The sequence below is a fragment of the Molossus molossus genome, unplaced genomic scaffold, assembly GCF_014108415.1.
Source record: "Molossus molossus isolate mMolMol1 unplaced genomic scaffold, mMolMol1.p scaffold_m16_p_5, whole genome shotgun sequence".
In the NCBI taxonomy this organism is placed as follows: Eukaryota; Metazoa; Chordata; class Mammalia; order Chiroptera; family Molossidae; genus Molossus; species Molossus molossus.
In genome coordinates, this window is record NW_023425388.1 from 77,421,478 (window position 1) to 77,442,925 (window position 21,448).

Consider the following 21,448-nt stretch of genomic DNA (forward strand, 5'->3'; position numbering starts at 1 on the left):
GTGTGAAGAAAACTACTTCCATTAGGGTAAAGATCTCTTGAGGTGTTAACTATTGTGGGTTTAGAAACAATGATTCAGCAAAAATAATCTCTGGGGCTTGAAAAAACTGAAATGACATTTCAGTGTTCTTGCCCATCTTCTTTCTGTGGGAAAAGCAGTGTTGACCAGCTGGCTTTTTCTTTGTTTCCTTCATTAATTCTGTGCCACATATACTGGGGGACACTTAATATGTTAGTCTCTTTTTTTCTTCTTTACAGCAATTAATGGGGAAAATATCTTCATACTGTTTTCAAGATAGGCTGTATCAGTAGTGTACCTGGGGAAGAAATGGCTAGGTTCTGGGAAATTGTTTCCCCCAACTCAGACAAAGTACATATGTTGTTGGAGGGTTTCTCTCAGCCAAAAAACAATGTTTGACTATTTCATCCTGAGTGCTATATATAATTTCTGAAAATGTCAGAACGTCTTATGTAGGCAGCATGTCTTGAGTGAATATCTATTTCTCTTGTGTAACCAATTAACCTGTCAAGTCTGACACCTTTTTGAGAGTCATTTTAAAAGCCACAGGTTGCTTGTTGATAAACCAAGCGCCCCAAATTTTTCGAGCTTTAATTTTTTTCAATCCTACCTTGTACTCTGAAACTTATACAGGCATACCACCATATCTCTCACGCATACACATGGTGGGGGTGGGAGCGTATGGGGGAGAAACACTGGCAGTGGGGTAGAGTCAAATCCAATTTTCCTACTCATCTTTATTAAAAGCAGTTACTTAATGTCTTGTATTAGGCCAACCAACAATGTTATTTATTTAAAAAGTAATTCTCAGGGACCTTCCCCTTGGGTTGTTTTCTACACAAATTAGTTACTTTATGTATTTCCTTTCTTTGGTAAATAGAAAGCTATTGTCTTTCTGACTTTCCACTTTGATACCTTTATTTGTATCAGAAACAAGTTAGGTCTAAACTGATATTAAAATGAAAAGTGCTCATCTGCCCATCTTTCTAACAGAACCCAAAAGACATTACAGATATATTTCAAACTTAGATTATGTCAAAAACTGTGACTCTTCTATAGTCCCTAGTAGCAGCTATCAGAGATCAGAGATCCCTCAAAAATTACGTTATAAACACAAACACATGTTTAACTTCCTGCCATAAGTTTTCTTCTCCCAGGAAGCCTCCGAGCATCTACCGCTTACCTCATTTTGATGTAGCTGTTAGGAAAACTTCTTGATACACAAGTCTTCTTGGAGAACTATAAAGCTGTAGTTAGTTTTGTCTGCTTTCTTGTATTTTCTAGGCTAATAGCTACAGAGTACAGTAATAATACTGTCTTTAGCCACACTTAGAGCCACAGCACAAGGAAATACATTGCTTTGAAGATTATTTCCTCTATTTTGATTTTAATAAGGAACCCCAAAACTTTATGCATGTAATTGGCTTGAAACAGATGAGGAGCAGCAGGCCGTGAGTTTAGAACTCTTGCTTCCGAGGTAGAATAAATCCTTCGCAAGGGGCTCCTTTTGGCTCATCCTTGGCCATTCTCTTTCCCCACCCCCTCCCAACAACCCCTTTCCTAGCGCTGCAGCAATAGCACGGATCGGTAACACTTCCAGGCCTACGGGGCACGTTAAATCAAGCACAGCATTCCCTAACGAAGGACTAAGTTTAAGGAGGGGAAAAGAAAAGACGCTCCCTTGGGAAAGTTGCTGTGGTAAAGGGAAGCTTCAGGATATCGATTATCTTTACATGTGCGAAAACTTAATTTTGAGAAGAAAAATTAAAAAAGAAATCAGTGGGCTGGCGTAGCTTTCAATACTGCTCGTCTTACTCTCTCTCTAATCTTTAAGGTGCTACCAGCTGACTCACAGGCCCGCTCAGCGGCCCTTGGTAACCACCGGGCCTCACCCGCCCAAGCCGCCCAGAGGCCGGCGGCACAGCACAGCTCTAACGCTGGCGGACTCTCCTCTGCTTTTGAGCAGCCGCCGGAGCAGGCGCCGCCCGACGTGGGGCGCTGGACACCACGCCCCCACGAGGGGCGGGACTGCCCCTCAGCCACTTCCTCCCCAGAGGCGGGCCCTACGTGACGTAATACAGAAGCCCCGCTCTGGTTGGAGAAAATTTAGAAGAGCTCAAGGCGGGAAGGAGGCGGAGCCTAGTTACCCTGGTGACGGGTTGCCTGGCCGTCGCCTAGTAACCGATCGCGGCAGTCCTGGCTGCAGCAGCGCAGGCCGCGGAAATCTGGGGGCTGGAGCCCACGCTGGGCTCTTTCTGTCCGTTCTGCGATGGCGGCTGCCGCGGCCGTGGTCGCGCTGTCGGGTTTGGAGGATGGGGTGTCTCGGTCCCATGGCGATGGGGCTGGGGAGGTGGTCGTGGAGCGGGGGCCCGGCGCGGCCTACCACATGTTCGTGGTGATGGAGGACCTGGTGGAGAAGCTGAAGTTGCTCCGCTATGAGGAGGAACTCCTCCGGAAGAACAACCTGAAGCCCCCGTCCAGGTGGGTGCCCTAGTCCCCGGCGCCTGGGTACCGGTTGGGCCCTGGGAAGATGCCTTCCTCCGGCCTGGGGGAACGCCGAGCACGGGTGAGCAAGCGCTTGCCTCCATCTTCCCATCCAGGAAAACGCACTTCACCCCAAACTTGGAGACGGAGGGCCGCGGAGCTCCCGGAGTTTTGACTTGGTGTTGTAGTAGAGAGAAGAAAGTTTTGAAACAGCAGAAAGGATTGAGACAGCTTGCCTGGTCTTTCAAGCACAAACGCGTCTCCACAAATCACAGTTTTTCTCTTCTGATTAAAGTAATAAAATATCTATTGTACAGAACTCAGAAAAAAAACACAAGAAAATGTGTAGAAAAATACTAAAATCATCCATAATCTCATTTCCCAAGGTGAATGCGGTTATCGTTTTTAGATCAATCTCTAGTTTTTGTTTTCCTCTGCAAGAACCTGCCCCTACAGCTGGTAACTGGGAACCTCGGACCTTGCTGAGCACTTTATATGCAGTTAGTCAACTTGTTGACTAATTGCTCTGGTTTAAAGGACTTATGCCTTTGTCATAACTACTCTCAGAAACTGAAAGTGGGAAAGACAAATGCAGTGACAACTATTGGAATTGTCTATCATAGAACCTAAAGTTCTGCTCTTCTGGTGGGGAAAAATCCATCTCTTCCTGAAGCCAGTGCCCTTGGTTGCTGAAGAAATGGACAGCTAACACTTTCTCCTCTAATCAATGAAGCTTAGCTATAGACAGAAAAATAAATTTTATACCTTTTCCTTCACATTAATACATGCTTATATTTGTTTACTTCACTATGTAAGATACAATTTAGGTTAAGAATCTGTAGTACTTTCTCTTAGTGGCTATAGCTAGGTTCAAATCCTTACCCTCCAGAGTTTTGATCTCATTCCCAGCTCCCTTTCAATAACTTGAATTATAAGGTATGTAGAATTTAGGTAAATTGTTCCTATTGCTAAGTCAGTCTGTAATAGGAGAAAAGTTTGAGGGAGAAGTACTGTTGCTTGATTCATGATAGAAATTGTAGGGTTGGGAGTTATTACTGAAATGAATTGATCAGGATAATATAAACAATCAACATTTTTTATGTTAAAAAATGCATATTTTCCCAAGTATGTTTTTTGAACAGAAAGAAAATGGCCTTAAGATTCTATTGATGTAAACTCTGTACTAGTTCCTCAGGAGTGCAGTAGGATACTTAGAATCATGGATGTGCATGGAGATATCTTAATTTATTAGTTCTCAAAGTGTGGTCATCAGGCCAGCAGCATCAGCATCACCTGGGAATTTATTAGAAATGCAATCCCACAGGCCCCTTCCGAGGTCTCCTGTATCAGAAATTCTAGGGGTAGTGCCGGAAGTTTGTGTTTTAACAAGTCCTCCAAGTGATTCTGATGCATGCTAAAGTTTGAAACCACTGTCAGAGGTCTACAGAATGTGTCAGTATACATTCCTCTTTCCTGGAGTTATCAAGCAATAAGGAAAAGATGAGTTGTAACCACTAGGTGCTTCAAAAGGATTATAAATATATACCTGCAAGGACTTTCTGACCTTTATTTCTTTCCAGCTTTCTATTATCTTCCAGGACATTTATGCTTATCCTGCAGGGAAAAAAAATTGGGAAATATGAAATAGAGTGCTGATTCTTATGAAAAATAGCTATAATAGCTATAAATACAATTATAAACATAATAGTAATAGCTACACATAAAAAAGCAAAATAAGGTCTTTAATTAAACTGAATTGAATATTGTTGTTAGCAAATTTTATTCCTAACATGTTTATGTATAAATCATATTGATCTTCATAGGACTGTTTTTAGTAGGCTAGATGATTTAGCAAAAGTCAACAAATGTTTGTTAGATGGGGGATGTGATACTCAGTGGTTCTTCATCCTGACTATACCTTGGATCTATCTAGGAATGTTTTGAAACATACCCATACTGGGGCTTCACTCCTAGAAGTTCTAGTTTAATTCATGAGGGAAGAATTATTTGGTCAGATAGCAATAGTTTGAGGAGTTTCTTGGGTGACTCAAATGTGCAGCCAATATGAGAACAACTGTTTATTGTAGCTGATAGACTAGAAACAATAAGTAAATGTAAAAGTGTGTAATGAATAATCATTAAGATCATTTTTTTAAATTCTGAGATTCTCTTAGTTTCAAATTACCATTTTCAGGAAGTACTCTCTTATTAATTACTCCTGACATATAAATTATTTTGTCAAAAGTTCTATATTCTCAGTTTTTTAACATGTCCTGCATTTTCTGGTATAAAGTCTTTGATCTAATACTTTTTGTACAGTTGTTATTGCCCTAATCCTGTTGATTAAGAACTTTAATGTCAGTTCTGTGGATTACTAGAAACTTCAAACAGTGAATTATCAATGCCTTTTGATTTTAAAGCCATTTGAAAAAAAAGTCTTTTGGCAGTTTTGGACTTAGCTCTTTTAGTTACTATAGATTTTGCAATATTTCATATTCCACCCTCCCCTCTTATTTTGAACAGACACTATTTTGCACTGCCTACCAACCCTGGCGAACAGTTCTACATGTTTTGCACTTTTGCTGCTTGGTTGATTAACAAAGCAGGACACCCTTTTGAGCAACCTCAGGAATATGATGACCCTAATGCAACAATATCTAACATATTATCTGAGCTTCGATCATTTGTAAGTGTAAACAACTTTCTTCTTTCTGCATGCTCTCAGGTTATGAATTTTAATATGGATAATTCAACAACATGAATGCTAGTTTTTTAGAGGAATTCTCTGTGAATAACTGTACCTAACTATATACAGGGTGAGCAAAGTTGGTTTATAGTTATGATGCATGAAACAGCTTAGTCTTATATTACTATTTATTAATTATTGTATTATTTATTTGTATTATAACTGTAAACCTACTTTTGCTCATCCCTGTATATACATACACACACACACATATGTACACATACATACATATATTTATTTCCAGATAAAATCTCAGAATGGTTAATATTATAATATTAATGCCACTTGTAAAAATGCTACCCTTTATAGCCCAAAGTAATAATATTTTTCTTAATCTTAATATGTCTCAGAAGTAAATTTGTGTATACTTAGTTCTCCTTAAAATTATTTTTAAAAAAACCTAGGAAGCTCAAACACTGTATTTTTAAGGAGAACTTTGATTTAATAGACCATAATATCAGTTGTATTTTTCATTTCTGACTTTTCCTTAGGTACTTTTCATTTCTGATTTTTTTCTGGGGATAGACAGTAAGAATTTTTGACAAATGTGTTTTTGACAAGTGAATCACTCTGTCCTTCATATGGTTGTTTGATGATATCATACCAAGCTAGTAGTTTTATTGGTTTTTACCCTAACAAATATCAATGTTTTGTTCTGCTGTCATGAGGTGTTATTTAGTCTTTTTACTTGATACTTCTGTCTTCATTTTCCTTTAGTTTTTTTATGCATCAGTGAGTATAGAGAACGATTTTTAAGAAGCAATGTTATTAGTTATTTTAAATCATATTTCAAAAAATAGAGAAGTGATGAGTTTATTCGGCAGTGCTTTGATTAAAATATTTTGATATTTGAATATAAATAACAAATAATACCCTGTTTATCTTTTGTATTTCAGGGGAGACCTGCAGATTTTCCTCCTTCAAAATTGAAGTCGGGTTATGGAGAGCATGTATGCTATGTTCTTGACTGTTTAGCTGAAGAAGCATTAAAATATATTGGTTTCACCTGGAAAAGGTAAAAATTACCCAACCTGGCAATAGTAGTTTTATGTGTATAGCTTTTTCCTATAAGGGTACTTCTTTCCTATAAGAGCTATTTAATTAAACAGATAAGAAGTAATTCCTCTTGACTGTTCTAAAAGGAAAATGCCACAGGTGACTAGAAAAGTTAGTAGAGACAAAATTTGGACTATCTTGTATCTTCAGAGCTAGTTCTGATATTATTTTGTCCCTTCCCAATTCAAATATATAATTATTAAAGGTTTAACTGTTAACTGTTTATCCTTGTAAATTTAGGATTTTTTTTTTTTAATCCTCACCCGAGGATATGTGTTTATTGATTTTAGAGACAAGGAGAGAGAAACATCAATGTGAGAGGGAAACAATCATCGGTTGCCTCCCATAGGCACCCCAACTGGGGATCGAATCCCTAACTTAGGTATGTGCCCAGACCAAGGATTGAACCTACAACCTGGGTATGTGCCCTAACCAAGGATCGAACCCTCAACTTTCTGGTGTATGGGACGATGCTCCAAACAATTGAACCACCCAGCCAGGGCAATTTAGGACATTTTTTAGAAGTCTCTCTCTATATATTTATTTATATGACCAAACGTGTTATATACATGCAGGTAACTGATGATAGCTACAGATTTAAGAAAAAAACATGGAAGTTAGTATAGTACTTTAAATGGGACTTTTCCTTTGCTTAAACTGACTAGGCAAGAATAATACCGAAGAAACCAACTGATACTCTTCTTAGACAGTGTTCATCGCTTCTTTCTCTGACCTCATGGTGCTTTGTTTATATATCATTGTATTTATCACGTGGTATTAAAGTCATTTGTTTACAGGTATTGCCTTATTGCTAGAAATTATGAAATCTTCATGTATACTCTATGGCTGTTAGTATAGCAGTTGGTATATAATAGATGCTCAATAGATGGATAAAGAAATAAAATATTCAGAAACTGTCCATTTAGAAGGGTTATAATTAGAAAATATAAATTCGGTCCTTTAAAGATTGAGATTATTGATAGGTAGAGATTGTGGAAGACATTATGCAGGTGAAACATGAGCAAGCAGTGATTTTGATTGGAATTAACTTCTGTAGGAGGTATGTATATTGCTTCCTGTTACTAGTTTAATGTGTACTCAGTTACAGTCCCCCAGATAGCTTAATCTACTCCCTATTAATAGGTACTTTTAAAAACTTACTCAACTTGTGTTATCATCTGTTTGAACCATATAAAATTACTGATATTCATTTTTTTAAACAAAAAAATGGCAATTTCAATGCTCAACCCAAACATTACCACTTAAAACATAAAAGAAGGATTCCATGATCTACATTACTTTCTTTTTTTTTTTTTTTTATTCTCACCCAAGGATATGTTTCCATTGATTTTTAGAGAGAAAGGAAAGAGAGAGAGAGACAGAGAAACACATGATGTGATAGAGACACATTGATCAGTTGCCTCTCATACACACCCTGACCGGGTATCTAACCTGCAACATAGGCATGTACCCTTATCAAGAATTAAACGCTCAACCTTTTGGTGTACAGGATGATGCTCCAACCAACTTAGCCACACGGCCAGGGCCACGTTACTTCTTTATTAGATCCCAAGAACTTATGAGTTGTGCTGCTCCATTTAGCATTTCTTAAAATTATTAAATCTATTGCCCAGTGTATTCCAAATTCAACAGAAACTATTGGTTTCTCAACCACAATTCAACTTTGTACTTCTTTTGCCTCTGAGAATATCTTACTCTTGGCCATGTATTGTGATTTGGATAATTTATAAGGACTGTGTGTGTGTGTATGAAAGAAAAAGGGAAAATATTGAAAATAGTACAGAATATATCAGCTATGTAATATGTAAGTTACATAGAAGTTACATATTTGTAGATGATTATTTTATCATCTAAATATGCCAAAATAAATCCTAGAAGAATACTGCTGAGATATTACCTAATTAGAATTTATAGAAAATAGGAAACTCATTCTTTAAGAAGATTGATTTGGTTTGGAATAGTTTTCTTTCTTAATGTTAAATGTTGATTTTTAAATTTTGTTAACCTGTTCAGGTATGAATTTTGAAAATAAGTTTCCAGAAATGAACCCCAATACTTCAGAGTATTTTTAATATGGGAACTACATGTTATTAATTTTGATGGAGAAATGATTGTTCAATACTTAGTGTTAGGACCACCAATTCATTTTTGGAAATAAGTATAAAGCTGGAGTTCTTATTACTTCTATAGAAATAAATTTCAGGTTGATCAAAGATGTAAATATGAAAAATGAAACTATAGTACTACTAAAAGACCAAAGAGGTGTGGGCTATGTTGTGTAACATTAAAGCTAGGATCCATGGATGAAAACCTTGCAAAGTTCATGTAATAACAATTGAAACAGTCCTGAATAGCCAAGATTACACTTAATTAACTAGGAAGATTTTTTTTTAATTAAAGCATAGTGTTCCTTTTATTTATTTTCTTTATTGATTTGAGAGAGAGAGGAAGGGACAGGGAGAGAGAGATAGAAACATCGATGAGAAAGAACATTGATTGGCCACCTCCTATATGCCCCACACTGGGGATTTGGCCCACAACCTAGGCATGTGCCCTGACCAGGAATTGAACTGGCGACCTCTTGGTGCATGGGTCGTCGATGATTAACTGCTGAGCGACACCAGCAGGGCTAGGAAGATATTTTTAACACAGGTTAGGTCATGCATTAATTTTATTAATATACAAAAGGTCAAAGGACAGCCCTGGCCAGTTTGGCTCAGCAGTTAGATCATCTGCCTGCAGACCTGAAAGTCCCGGGTTCGGTTCCCGCTAAGGGCACGTACCTCCGTTGCAGTTTGTCCCCGCCCCGGTTGGAGTCGTGTGGGTGGCAATCAGTCGATATGTCTCTCTCACACTGATGTTTCTCTCTCTCTTCCCCCCCCTCCCGCTCTATCTGAAGATAAATGCAAACATGTCCTCCAGTGAGGATAAAAAACAAAAATTAAAGAAAAACAAAACAAAAGGTCAAAGGACATAAATAGGCATTTCCCTGAAAAGAGAAACAAAGATAATCAATTAAAATATGAAAAGGTATTCAACCACTTCGATGTGAAAGAAACACAATTCAACCACTTCAATGTGAAAGAAACACAAGAAACAGGATGTGAAAGAAACAGAAGAATAAGATATTTTCACTTAAATGATTGGCAAGAATTAAAGTTTGTTTACCGTTTTGGTGAACATATGGAAATGGAGTCACTGTTGTTGGAAGTGTAACATTGTAGAAGCTGGTTTTGGCAATATCTAGCAAAACAATAAAATGTACAAAGTTGTTGATACAGCCATTCTATTTGTACAAATTTATTCTAATGGTATACATAATGATAAAAATACAATGATGACCTTTGTAATATTGTCTAGTAAAAAAACTGGTTTTTGGAATACATGCAGATGATGAAGAGAGAGGAAGAGATGTGTGTATAGGTACTTAAATGTGGTATATTAGTAAGTGAAGAAAGTATGTTGGATAATATGCATGGTATTAGCCTACTTGTATACATTTATTCTTTAAATTTGGAGATAAACAGTTTTGCTTCTTTACATAGAAAGTTTCAGGAAGAATGTATGAAACATTTAACAGTGATTATGGAAGAGGGATGGAAAAGGAAAAGATCTGTTGTGGAGTAGATCCTTAATATTTATGTTGTACCTTTTTGTTCTCCTAAAATGTTTTGTTTTGTTTTCAACTCTCATCTCATATTAAGCTTTATTATTTTAGACCAACATACCCAGTAGAAGAATTAGAAGAAGAAACTGTTGCAGATGATGATGCAGAATTAACATTAAATAAAGTGGATGAAGAATTTTTGGTATGAGTGTTACTGAACTTATTGTTCATTTTCACCTTTGGATTCTTTTTTCTTCTTTTAATTTTCCAAGCTTCCCATTTTCTGAAATATATTTTATTTCATTTTTCTAGAGGTGAAAAGCTTTTACAGTACTATGTTTGGTTGTTTAGACCTTTGGTTAAGTTAATGCTCATGTTCTCTAATGATTGAGGTCTGGATTTTAGCAGAGGTTCTTAAATTGTAGACAGGAACTAGTAGACCACCAGTTATATGAGCAAACATCTTATTAAGAACTATTCATGATCTTAAGTAGGTAATAAATAAACAATTTAGAACAAAACAATAGAATTTAGGATTAATATATTCTGCTTCATAAAGACACCATTCATTTTGTAGGAACTTCATTATGCTCCTAAAATAAGGATAAATACTGATATTAGAACTTCAAATTTTTTAATGCAGGAACTTTAAAAAATACTTGTAAATGCATGGAGGGTCCTGGAGAGTACTATGCTAAGCAAAATAAGCCAGTCAGAGAAAGACAAGTATCACATGATCTCACTTGTTTGTGGAATCTAATGAACATAATAAACTGATTAACAAAATAGATCTGGAGACATGGATATAGAGAACAGACTGAAAACCTCAGAGGGAATGGAGGGGGGCAGGAAGAGATAAATAACTTATATACATATATGCATAACCAATGGACACAGACACCAGTGCAGTGAAGGCAGGGGGTGAGGGTGGGATTGAGTAGAAGGGGGTCAATGGGGGTTAAAAAGAGAGACATTTATAAAACTTTCAACAATAAAGATAAATTTAAAATAAATAAAAAAATACTTGTAAATGCCGACATTATTTCAATTGTTGCAGTATCTGGGCTTTTTCTCATTCTTAACATCCTATCTATAGTGTGAAGCTAAATGATCAAGGCCTTCAACAGCTTAGACTAGTTACATGGTAGAAACAAAGAGCTCTTTCTCAGAACCAGAGATGGATTACCCTGGTGTTTTAGGAAGTATAGATATGATCTGAAATTAAAATGGCAGTGTACTTGACTCTCATAAACCAGTTAAATTTTTTGGGTGATTTAAAAAATTAATATATAATAAATATATTCTGTATTTCAGCTTAAAGTAATTTATTAAGCTAATATATGATAGATACAAAGGTGTTAATCACTGCATTGTTTTATAGCAAGTGCTGGAAATAACCATTCAAGAACTTAGGCTATATCCAAATAGTAGAATATGATGTAACCATTAAAATTTTAACAATTGTTTGTAAGAACAAACTTACAGTTATAAAATAAGTTACAAGGATGTAATGTACAGCATAGGGAATATAGTTAATAATATCATAACTATGTATGGTGATAGATGATTCCTAGACTTATTATGGTGATCACTTCCTAAGGTATATAAAGGTTGAATCACTATGATGTACACCTGGAACTAATATAATATTGTATGTCAACTACAATTAAAAATAAATTTTAAGAAAAACTACTCCACCCCCCATTCACACACACACACACACACACACACACACACACACACACACACATAAATAACACTAGGTACAGATAGTCAAATTACTGGGTTTAAAAGTCATGTGAAATGAAATACTTCTTTACTGTATAGCTATACCACAAACTGAATATACATTTTAAAATAAATAACGCCATTTAATTGAAAAAATGTTTACAAAGGAATGTTAGTTACATGGGCATGATAATATACTATATGCATAAACTCAGCTATGTAAAATTTGCAAAAAGAGAAAAATAATATCAATATGTTAACAGTACTTATATGGATAGCAGGATTATGAATTTTCTTTTGTTTTGTATTTTTAAAATGTTTAACATGTTTTACAGAAGGAAAAAGACCATTGTAAAACTAACCAGTTTAAAATATTCCTTTTTAGCGTGCTATATTTTAAAAGTTAAAGCAAAAATGTATTCATTCATTCTACATGTGTTTATTGAGCACCTGTTATGTAGCAGGCACTGGGCAAGACCCTGGTGGTACTTCATGTATAAAGCTCTGAGGTAGAAGAAACATAGATTGATCAAGGAACTGAGAGAAAACTGCTGTGGCCAGGTCTCCTGAATGAGGGGTAGGGGGTGGCTTATGATGAACTGGGAAGATAGGTCAGGTCCTTATCATTTGGGCCATTGTTAGGATTTTAGACTACTCTTTGTATAATAGATCTTTCCATTCAGGCTCAGAAAATTTTTAAGACCTCACATATTCCTAGTTGTTCATTTATTTTACTCATGTATATTTCTCACCTTGTCTTCTTAATAACTGTTTATTAGTTAATAGTTTATTGATAGATACCTGGTCCTAGTGTGTCAACATTTAGCTTTAAAGACATATAACTTGAAACTGCCAGTTAGGAAAAATAGTATAAAAACGTACTCATCAGCCTGGCTGGTGTGGCTCACTGGTTGAGCGTTGACCCATGCACCAAGAGGTCCCCAGTTCGATGCCCCATCAGGGCACATGCCCAGGTTGTAGGCCCAATCCCCAGTGGGGGGCACGCAGGATGCGGCCAATCGATGTTCTCTCTCATCGATGTTTCTATCCCTCTCTCCCTTCATATCTCTCTCTCAAATAAATAAATAATTTTAAAAAATGTGCTCATCAGCCCTGGCCAGGTGGCTCATTTGGTTGGGGGGTCGTCTGTACATCAAAACATTGCAGATTTGATCCCCTGTCAAGGTGCATGTGGGAGGCAACAAATCAATGTTTCTCTCTCTGTCTCTCCTCCCTTCCTTTCTTTCTAGAATCAATGAAAAAAACATATCATCGGTTGAGGATTTAAAAATAAAAAGCCTTTGGATGGTTAGATATTACTTCATTTTGTTGCCAGAGTTTGTGGGGTGGCTCAAGGATGTGTGGTAAAGATCATTTCTGACAAAGTAAAGTTCTGTGATAATCATCTAGAAACTAGTTTTAGACCAAATCATGATAGGACACACTGATAACTGTTAAAAAAAAAAAAAAAGTATTGATCACTACAAAATGTTCTCATCTGCTGTATATAATCATATCCTTAGTAATTAGCAGTAAGATAATTAAGAGCATGAATATTAGACAAAGAAATGATAGGGAATTGTTGAGTGCCTTCTAACTTACTGAGATTAGAATCCTCAATGATTTTAAAGCTATGTTCTCTAAGTCTGTTTATATTTGAATTCCTTTTGAATGCTCTCTTAATAATGTTTAGTAACTTAAATCTTTTCCCTAGTACCTACTATTAAGCTTTTTACCTATTAGTGTTCAATCCAGTAAAAGCCAACAAGTATTTATTGATCACCTAGGTAAACAGAGCTGATTAGGTTATCGCAAAAGCATTATAAACTTGTCTCTTCTCCCATGGGCATTGAGTCATTGGCATTTCAATCATTAACTCTCCTTGTTAAGTTGACCATCATTAGTACAAACACAGAATAGAATGAGCTACTTTTCAAAAGTGAGTGTCTGGCTGGTTTGGCTCAGCAGTTAGAGCTTCAGCCCCTTGGACCAAAGGGTTGCAGGGTCAATTCCTGGTCAAGGGCATGTACCTGGGTTGCAGGTTTGATCCCGGCTGATGGGAGTCATGTGGGAGGCAACCCAATGTGTCTCTCTCACATCAATGTTTCTGTCTCTTTCTCCTCGTCCCTCCTTTCCATTCTATCTAAAAATCAATAGAAAAGTATCCTTGAGTGAACATTAACAAAAAAACAAAAAAGTGTTTGCATATATGCTTAGGATTTAAGATGTGAATAGATTAGTGTTGTCTACATCTTTTGCCCCACTGTCTCCTTCCTAGAAAAGTAAATGTCACTTGAGTGTGTGGAAACTGCATTTATATTGTTTTATATTTTACTAAAACCTTTCCAGTTCCCCAAAGGTTAGCATAGTTCTCACATCTCACTTTAGTGGCCCCACTCCTAGAGATTCTGAGCAGGTCTAGGACGGAGCCTTAGAATTTGCATTCTTACAAGCTCCCATGTCACGCTGCTGCTGCTGGTCTCAGAACCACCTCTTGAGAACCACTGTCACATACTTTTACATTCTTGAAGATAAGGATTATCTTTGAAGTCACCACTGCTGCTTTTGTATAACTCTGCATGTGGAAGTGTCCACCAAACAACACCCCCTTTTTTTTATTCTCAAGACTTGAGGACCAAACTTCCTTGGCTTTATTACCATATCCTGAAGTTGGGATATTCTTGTTAAATTTCTTTCATCCATTATGTCACTTGTCACCACACAGATATTTGAAGAGAAAGGGGAGCTAATGTTTTGGCCTATGTGCTTATAGAACCTGCATCTTCAGACTCCATATTTACTTTCACTGTATACTGGGAAGGGATTATTCTCAAAGGGTCACTTCTGACTGCACCCTCCATAGCAACTGACCCAGGGATCAGGACCAGTGTGGAATGTACCTGAACTATCCTGTTAGATAGTTACTATTTAAGATACAAAGATACAAAGTTAATATCTTAAATATATATATTTCATATCTTTTTTTTTTTTATTTTTATCCTCACCTGAGGACACTTTTTGCATTTATCTTCAGATAGAGCAGGAGGGAGAGAGGGAGGAAGAGAGAGAGAAAAACATCAACGTGAAAGAGACACATTGAGTGGTTGCCACCCACACGACCCCAACCTGGGCTAGGGACAAACTGCAAGTTAGCCATGCAGTGGTTCTCAACCTTCTTTTTGTTTTGTTTTTTTTTTGTTTTTGTTCAGGTAGAGTGGGAGGGAGAGAGAGGAAGAGAGAGAGAGAGAAACATCGATGTGAAAGGACCACATCGAGTGGCTGCCACCCGCACGACTGACCAGAGCCGGGGACAAACTGCAACCGAGGTACATGCCCTTAGTGGGAACCGAACCCGGGTCTCTCAGGACCGCAGGCCGATGCTTTAACCGCTGAGCCAAACCGGCCAGGGCGGTTCTCAACCTTCTTAATGCCGCGACCCTTTAATATGGTTCCTCATGTTGTGGTGACCCCAAACCATAAAATTATTTTTGTTGCTACTTCATAACTGTAATTTTGCTACTGTTATGTCTTAGGTGACCCCTGTGAAAGGGTCGTTCAACCCCCAAAGGGGTCGCAACCCACAGGTTGAGAACCGCTGCCTTAGCGGGAACCGAACCCCGGGCCGCAGGCCGATGCTCTAACCGCTGAGCCAAACCGCACATTACTGGGCTTTTAAATACCCTTTCCTGCATGCGTCTTTATATAGAGCTTAATATGTATGTAAAAGTTGGAAATACAATTTTTAAATGGTAATTTTTTATAATTACTAACTTTTAAAACTCTTTTATTTTCCTAAGGAAGAAGAGACAGACAATGAAGAAAACTTTATTGATCTCAACGTTTTGAAAGCCCAGACCTATCGGTTGGTAAGTTGCATAGTATAAACACAGGACCAAGAAGCTATCCGTACACTTTTTCTGCTGGAAATTGAAACAAATATAAATCATTGTTGGCCATTGTTAGTGTGTCATTTGAAAAGTAGATCTCAGAATTGTTTTTCTATATATAAAATGCAATAGCAAATATAAAAATCCAGAGGTGCAAGTAGGGCAGGCAGCCTCCTGTCTATACCATGGGAAGTCAACACAGCGCTTCTGTTGTAAACTGAAAATAATTTGTTTTGCTTACGTCATTTTTTATTATGGAAACACATATATTCTTTGATTTCAAGTTCTTTTTTTTAATAATGAACCAGTGTTGTGTTGAATGGTCTTGAGCATAGGAAATTGGCAAATAATTGATAATTAAATTAAATGGTACTTCTTTGAAATAAAATGTATTATACTAAGATTGGTATATAGATAGGTAGTCAGATATTGCTATGTCAGTTTTTGCTCTGCTTCAGTTAGGAAATAAATCCAGTCTATAAAAGAGAACTCGCTAAATGAGATATTGCACAAGTTAATATGGGATTTTTATATTTTCTTTTATGTATGCTGTATTTCAATAAGGTGATACCTATTACGTGTTCAAAAAAGCACATTTAGAAAATAACATTTTTATTTTTCCTTTATATGATTTTTTTGGTCTAAACTTTACAAACAAGTTTGGATCCAGTTTTGGGTTCACATCATGAAGACTTGTTTGGTCATCTCACCCCAGGATGATCTCTTCATTTATCATTTACTGCCTTAGTATTGTTACTCAGCGTTAGTTATTATTCATGATATGTGTGTGTGTTCTACCCAACCTGAGATGTAATATAACATAAGGATGTAACTAACTTGCCTGAGTATGTGAGTTGACCCTAATACTTTAATACTTACTAGATGTCTGACTTTGTGCACATTTTCACACTTCTTGTGCTGTCTTTCTCATCTGTAAAATGAGGATAAAAATATTACTTTTTAAAATAGGATTTTAAAGATTAAAAGAGTTACTGTGTGTAGTATTTATAATGATGTCTGGTACAGGAGAGTGCTGCGTAAGTGTTGGCAAAAATCGAAATCACATCTTTCCCCCAACACCTCTCCGATAGCAGGCCTAACTATTACTTTTTTTTATATTCTTCATAGTGTAACACAGAAGATACTGAATAAATGATTCTTAAATGAATAAATATATTTGTATCGCTTAATTCAAAATTGTATAAAAAAAGTTAACATTTAAATCTAAATAAATAAACTCCAGTTGTAACTACATTTACAGATCACTTTATAGTTTTCAAAGTACTTTAAAACACATACTTTGCCCTGGCCGGTTTGGCTCAGTGGTTAGAGCGTCGGCCTGCGGTACAGAGAGACCGGGGTTCGGTTCCCGGTACGCTAAGGGCACGTACCTCGGTTGCAGTTTGTCCCCGGCCCTGGTCGGTTGTGTGGGTGGCAGCCATTTGATGTGTTCCTTTCACATCGATGTTTCTCTCTCTCTCTCTGTTCCTCTCTCTCCCTCCCACTCTACCTGAACAAAAAAAATGGAAAAATGTCCTCGGGTGAGGATAAAAAAAAAACCAAAAAAAAACCACATACTTCTACTGACCTTGTGAGGTAATTAGATAGATGCTGTCATTTCCATTTTACAGATACAAAAACTGAAATTTATAACCTTGGGACAGTTAATCTTTTAAAAAACTAATAAATTACAGAAGCTAAGTTTGAGCTCAGTTTCTCTACACTCTCCAGTGTTTTTTCTTTACTTCATAACAAGTTCAACAGGGTAGGTATGGTTTGATTCCTGCCGTAAGCAAGGACACAGTGATGCTTGGTGTTCCCGTATGTGTTTAAGAGGATGATGACCAAGTTCTACTAAAGTAGGAGAAAGAAAACAAAAGTAGAGATGCATGCACAGTTATTCTCAGAAAGAAACTATCATTTGTGTTATTCATTCTTACACTGATGATGGAATTGGAGGCCTGTAAAGGCTACTCCATTCCCTTTGGACCAAGTAGTTTTGAGTACTGGAGCATAGTAATTTAATTTGCCTCTACCACTACTAAAAGTCTCTAGTGGTCCTGATTTCAGTTTTTCACCTCAATTAAGCTATATAAGGTAGAGTTTTCCCCTACCTGTACCTTTATAAATTATCTAAGTACTAGATCCTTTAGATAAAGATTATCTGACTAACATATACCTTTTCAAACTCAGACTATATATGGTTGCATTTTCATAAGAGGAAGAAGTCTGAACACCAGGTGCTTGTGGATGGTCATCCATGAAGTACTAATGATGCAGAAAACACCTTCATATTTTAAAAAAATCTGGCAAACTTATGATGTTGCCCATAAAGCCATCTGCCTGAGACAGCTGTATCTGACCATAGCTTATGACGGCTCAGGCTGCTCTTTCTCTGAGACAGAATTGCTGGATGGGTTAGTAACGCAGAGCTAAGATTTTATGTTTCGTGCAGCAGGTGGACTCACAATGCAGAAGACATATTTTAGTAAAGTTGAAGGTGATGAATTCTCCACTAGAACAGGAATGGCACATACTCTCTAGTAAATTGATGTGTTACGTGTACATGTGACTGCGCCAGCCCAGCAATGTGTGGCTTGCAGTAGGCCCTCTCCACCTGTGGCTGTGAAACAATAGATACTTCTCCAGGCCTCTATCCCCTCACCCTGCTTTATTTTTCTTCACAGACCCTGGCATCGTATCAATTTCTGATTGTCTATCTGAACCACTAGAATGCAAACTCCTCCAGAGTGGCAGCTCTTTTCACTGCTTTGCTAGAAAGTGCTCAATATTGAAAAATATTGAGCGAGTTCATATATGCATGAATGCTATTTTATATTTAGAATTTTACAGGCAAGGTATAGCTTAATCTTCATGGAGAAAAGAACCTCCCAACAATAATTTCTTTTTCTATGTGCTATGTAGGATAGTGCAGGAGAAATCTACTTGTATTTCTTTCTTTCATTAAAGTCTAGACCCTAGAAAGTATACTCTTAGTATCATGATAATTCCATAAAACGGGTATACACAAGCATTTTCCTGAGATTTGTGGTACATGGAGCAAGACAGAATGTAAATGAAAAAGACGTATGTTACAGATTATGTTCTCTGGGAGTGGACACTGAAAGAGTTTGGGGTGCAAGATGTTTACTGTGAAAGGAACTGGGAGGAAGCAGAATTGGGCCAAGGGAGAATTCCAGCTGAGATTCAGGCCCGACAAAGCCGTGGCCAACCTGGCTGATGAGCTCTGGAGCAGGTGTTGCCCGCCTGGCTCAGTTGCTGGAGGCAGGCTGCCCTGGGAAGGACATAGTCCCGGCTGAGGTGGCTCTCTGCAGGTAAGGCAGAGCCGGAGGGAGCTTGCAAAATATTTGAAGCTTGTAACTGCTTGTTTGAGGAATTTGTAGAGACAGTGTGTGGCCATTGACAAAACTTAGAAATGTCTGCCTAATTGGATCTTGACACAGCAGTAGTGTTTCATGAACATTGAAAACAGTGTTCTAAGAAAATAGATCCTCCTGTCGATGGTAAATGCTTACAGTAATGAAATTAGTTTGTTTTGGAAGCAGGTAGTTTTCAGAACATTTATTTAGTTTGAAAAATATAGGGTGGGGCTAAAGTAAGTTTGCAATTGTTAGTAAGTAAACTAATACAATAATTAATAAATAATAATATAAGAATATACTGTGTTTCGCATACTCACAACTGTAAACCTACTTTTGCCCCACCCTGTACATTTAAAACCATTCTTATTGTGTGGTTTCCTTCTCTTATTCTCTTATCTCAGTTATGGTTTTGCCAAATACAGTTTTCAAGAAGATAACTTCTACAATTAGTGAGGGGTTACTTTATCTTCCAAAATTTCATTTGCAGGTTAGTTACTTGAATTTTGATATAGCTTTTCTTAGAAGGAAAAAATACTATGGATGGATTTTCGTGTTTAAAGCTAGCCCACAAAGTTCTGCAGCCTCTCTGTCCCTCTGATTCCTGGATGTTTTTGAAATCTGAAATTTAGCCGAAGCCTCCCCCAGAGCGGTCATGGGGAGGAACGGGCGCTGAGCTAAAGCTCTGGCAGCCGGGCAGGGCCTGTGATGGTTCCAGGTGCAGCAGAGTGTTCAGAGATGTGAAGGCGGGGCAGGCAAGGGAGGCTCCGGTGGCAAGGTGTAGGGGGTGTTCTGGTCATTTCTGTTTCTAACTTGAGAATGTCTACCGGAAACTGCCTGCGTGTTTGTGGTGGTGACGCTGTGATTATGAGTGGTCCTTGTAGCTCCCCTCCGTTCTGAAGCTCAATAGAATCACAGCAGCAGTGTTCTGGCAGCATCAGGCAGATGTGTCATCCCCCCCAACCCCCGCCAGCGAGAAAGGTGGGAGGGAAGCTGATCACTCTCTGAATTCTATTTTTAAATGCCCATCACTTCATTTCAAAACATTTTTTTAAACATGCCATAGATACCATTCTTCCTTGAGATGCTAAATTGGAGGTTTTAGAAACCAACTCCTGAGTTAGACAGCATAAAACCAACTATCTCAAAAGCTTTACACAATTGGTTTTTAATTACTTAGCAAAAAATTCATTGTACCAAGAATGAGAGAATTTTTAGCTCAAAAAGCAAAAGCTATAAGGAAGTAAAAATCTGCGCTTAGAATAAAAAGCATCACCGTGGCAAGTTTGCAATATTATAATAAAAAAGGGGAAGCCCTGGCTGGTTTGGCTCAGCGGTTAGAGCATTGGCCTGCGGTCCAGAGAGACCCGGGTTCGGTTCCCGCTAAGGGCATGTACCTCGGTTGCAGTTTGTTCCCGGCCCTGGTTGGGTCGTGTGGGTGGCAGCCACTCAATGTGGCCCTTTCACATCAATGTTTCTCTCTCTCTCTCTTCCTCCCACTCTACCTGAACAAAAAATGGAAGAAATGTCCTCGGGTGAGGATTATTAATAAAAAGGGGGGTGGGGATGGATCTACTTTGGTTAACATCTTAAATGCTTTGTTTATTTAATTTTACCTATTATTTACAATTCTTGACAAAATATAGGGGAAATACTGTTCTACAACATAACTTCCTTGGTTACCACAGGTTCTGAGTCCTGCTTGAGGAAATGTGTTTTCTTCTCCTTTCCTAAAACATCTGAATGTTAGTCCTACTAGCTGTGTCGTGACTGTGAGAGCCTATGTTTCACAGGAGGTACCATGAAAACGCCACATGTTTAAGTGTGGTGGAACACAACATGACTGAGTAAATGCTTTTCGTTTCTGGCAGCTAACTTGCACCACCCCATCAGTTTTACATCTGGAAGTGAATAGGAAATGTAGGTTAGAGGAAAATGTAGGTTAGGAAATGTACTTCTCACTGCTTTGAGGAGGCTCAAACGGCAGTTCTTGCTGGGTGTAAAAGAGAGTTTTGCTTGATCTTTAGTGTAGTTTTTGAACCTATACTTGAAATAAGAAAGGTCCTTATTTTCATCCTGGTTTTTTTGTGAGCCTATCAAGAAGTAGGGCAAGGACTTTTCAAGGTTCCTTCCAAACCTGAGTCCATAACTTCAAGGTAGGGGTTATGGCTGAAATAGCAGCCATAGATAAAATCCCAACTGCACAACTCTAGCCACATGACTATAGCAAATTAACCTCTGCGTGGCTCTGCTCTCTTCTCTGTAAAACGGAGACACCGTTCTTCCCAGTGTTGTTTTGAGATTACCATAACAACTTGTGGACAGCACCTAGCATGTTGCTGATATAGATTATGCCCTTGATGCATTTCTTATTTTGTATAACTTTTCACCTTTCCTGGAGATTGGGATTTATTACTGACATTCTTATTGCTGTAGGAGAATAAAAAGCCCCAATCTCTCAATACTAATCAGTTTCTAGATTGCCACGAGTATTTTTGTGTAAGAAGCCTACATAGGATGT

The 21,448-nt window shown here is 37.7% G+C and overlaps 1 protein-coding gene across 1 annotated transcript in view; it reads left to right on the plus strand.

Annotated features, from left to right (window-relative positions):
• The first annotated feature begins 2,201 nt into the window (after positions 1–2,201).
• IFT57 (intraflagellar transport 57) overlaps positions 2,202–21,448 on the plus strand; it is a 57,077-nt gene continuing 37,830 nt past the window's right edge. Inside the window, exons 1-5 of the mRNA XM_036242978.1 lie at positions 2,202–2,499; positions 5,026–5,188; positions 6,145–6,263; positions 10,044–10,134; positions 15,458–15,526. Of these exons, the coding sequence (XP_036098871.1) occupies positions 2,288–2,499; positions 5,026–5,188; positions 6,145–6,263; positions 10,044–10,134; positions 15,458–15,526 (654 nt within the window). The 5' untranslated portion in view covers positions 2,202–2,287. The remainder of the gene's footprint in view (positions 2,500–5,025; positions 5,189–6,144; positions 6,264–10,043; positions 10,135–15,457; positions 15,527–21,448) is intronic.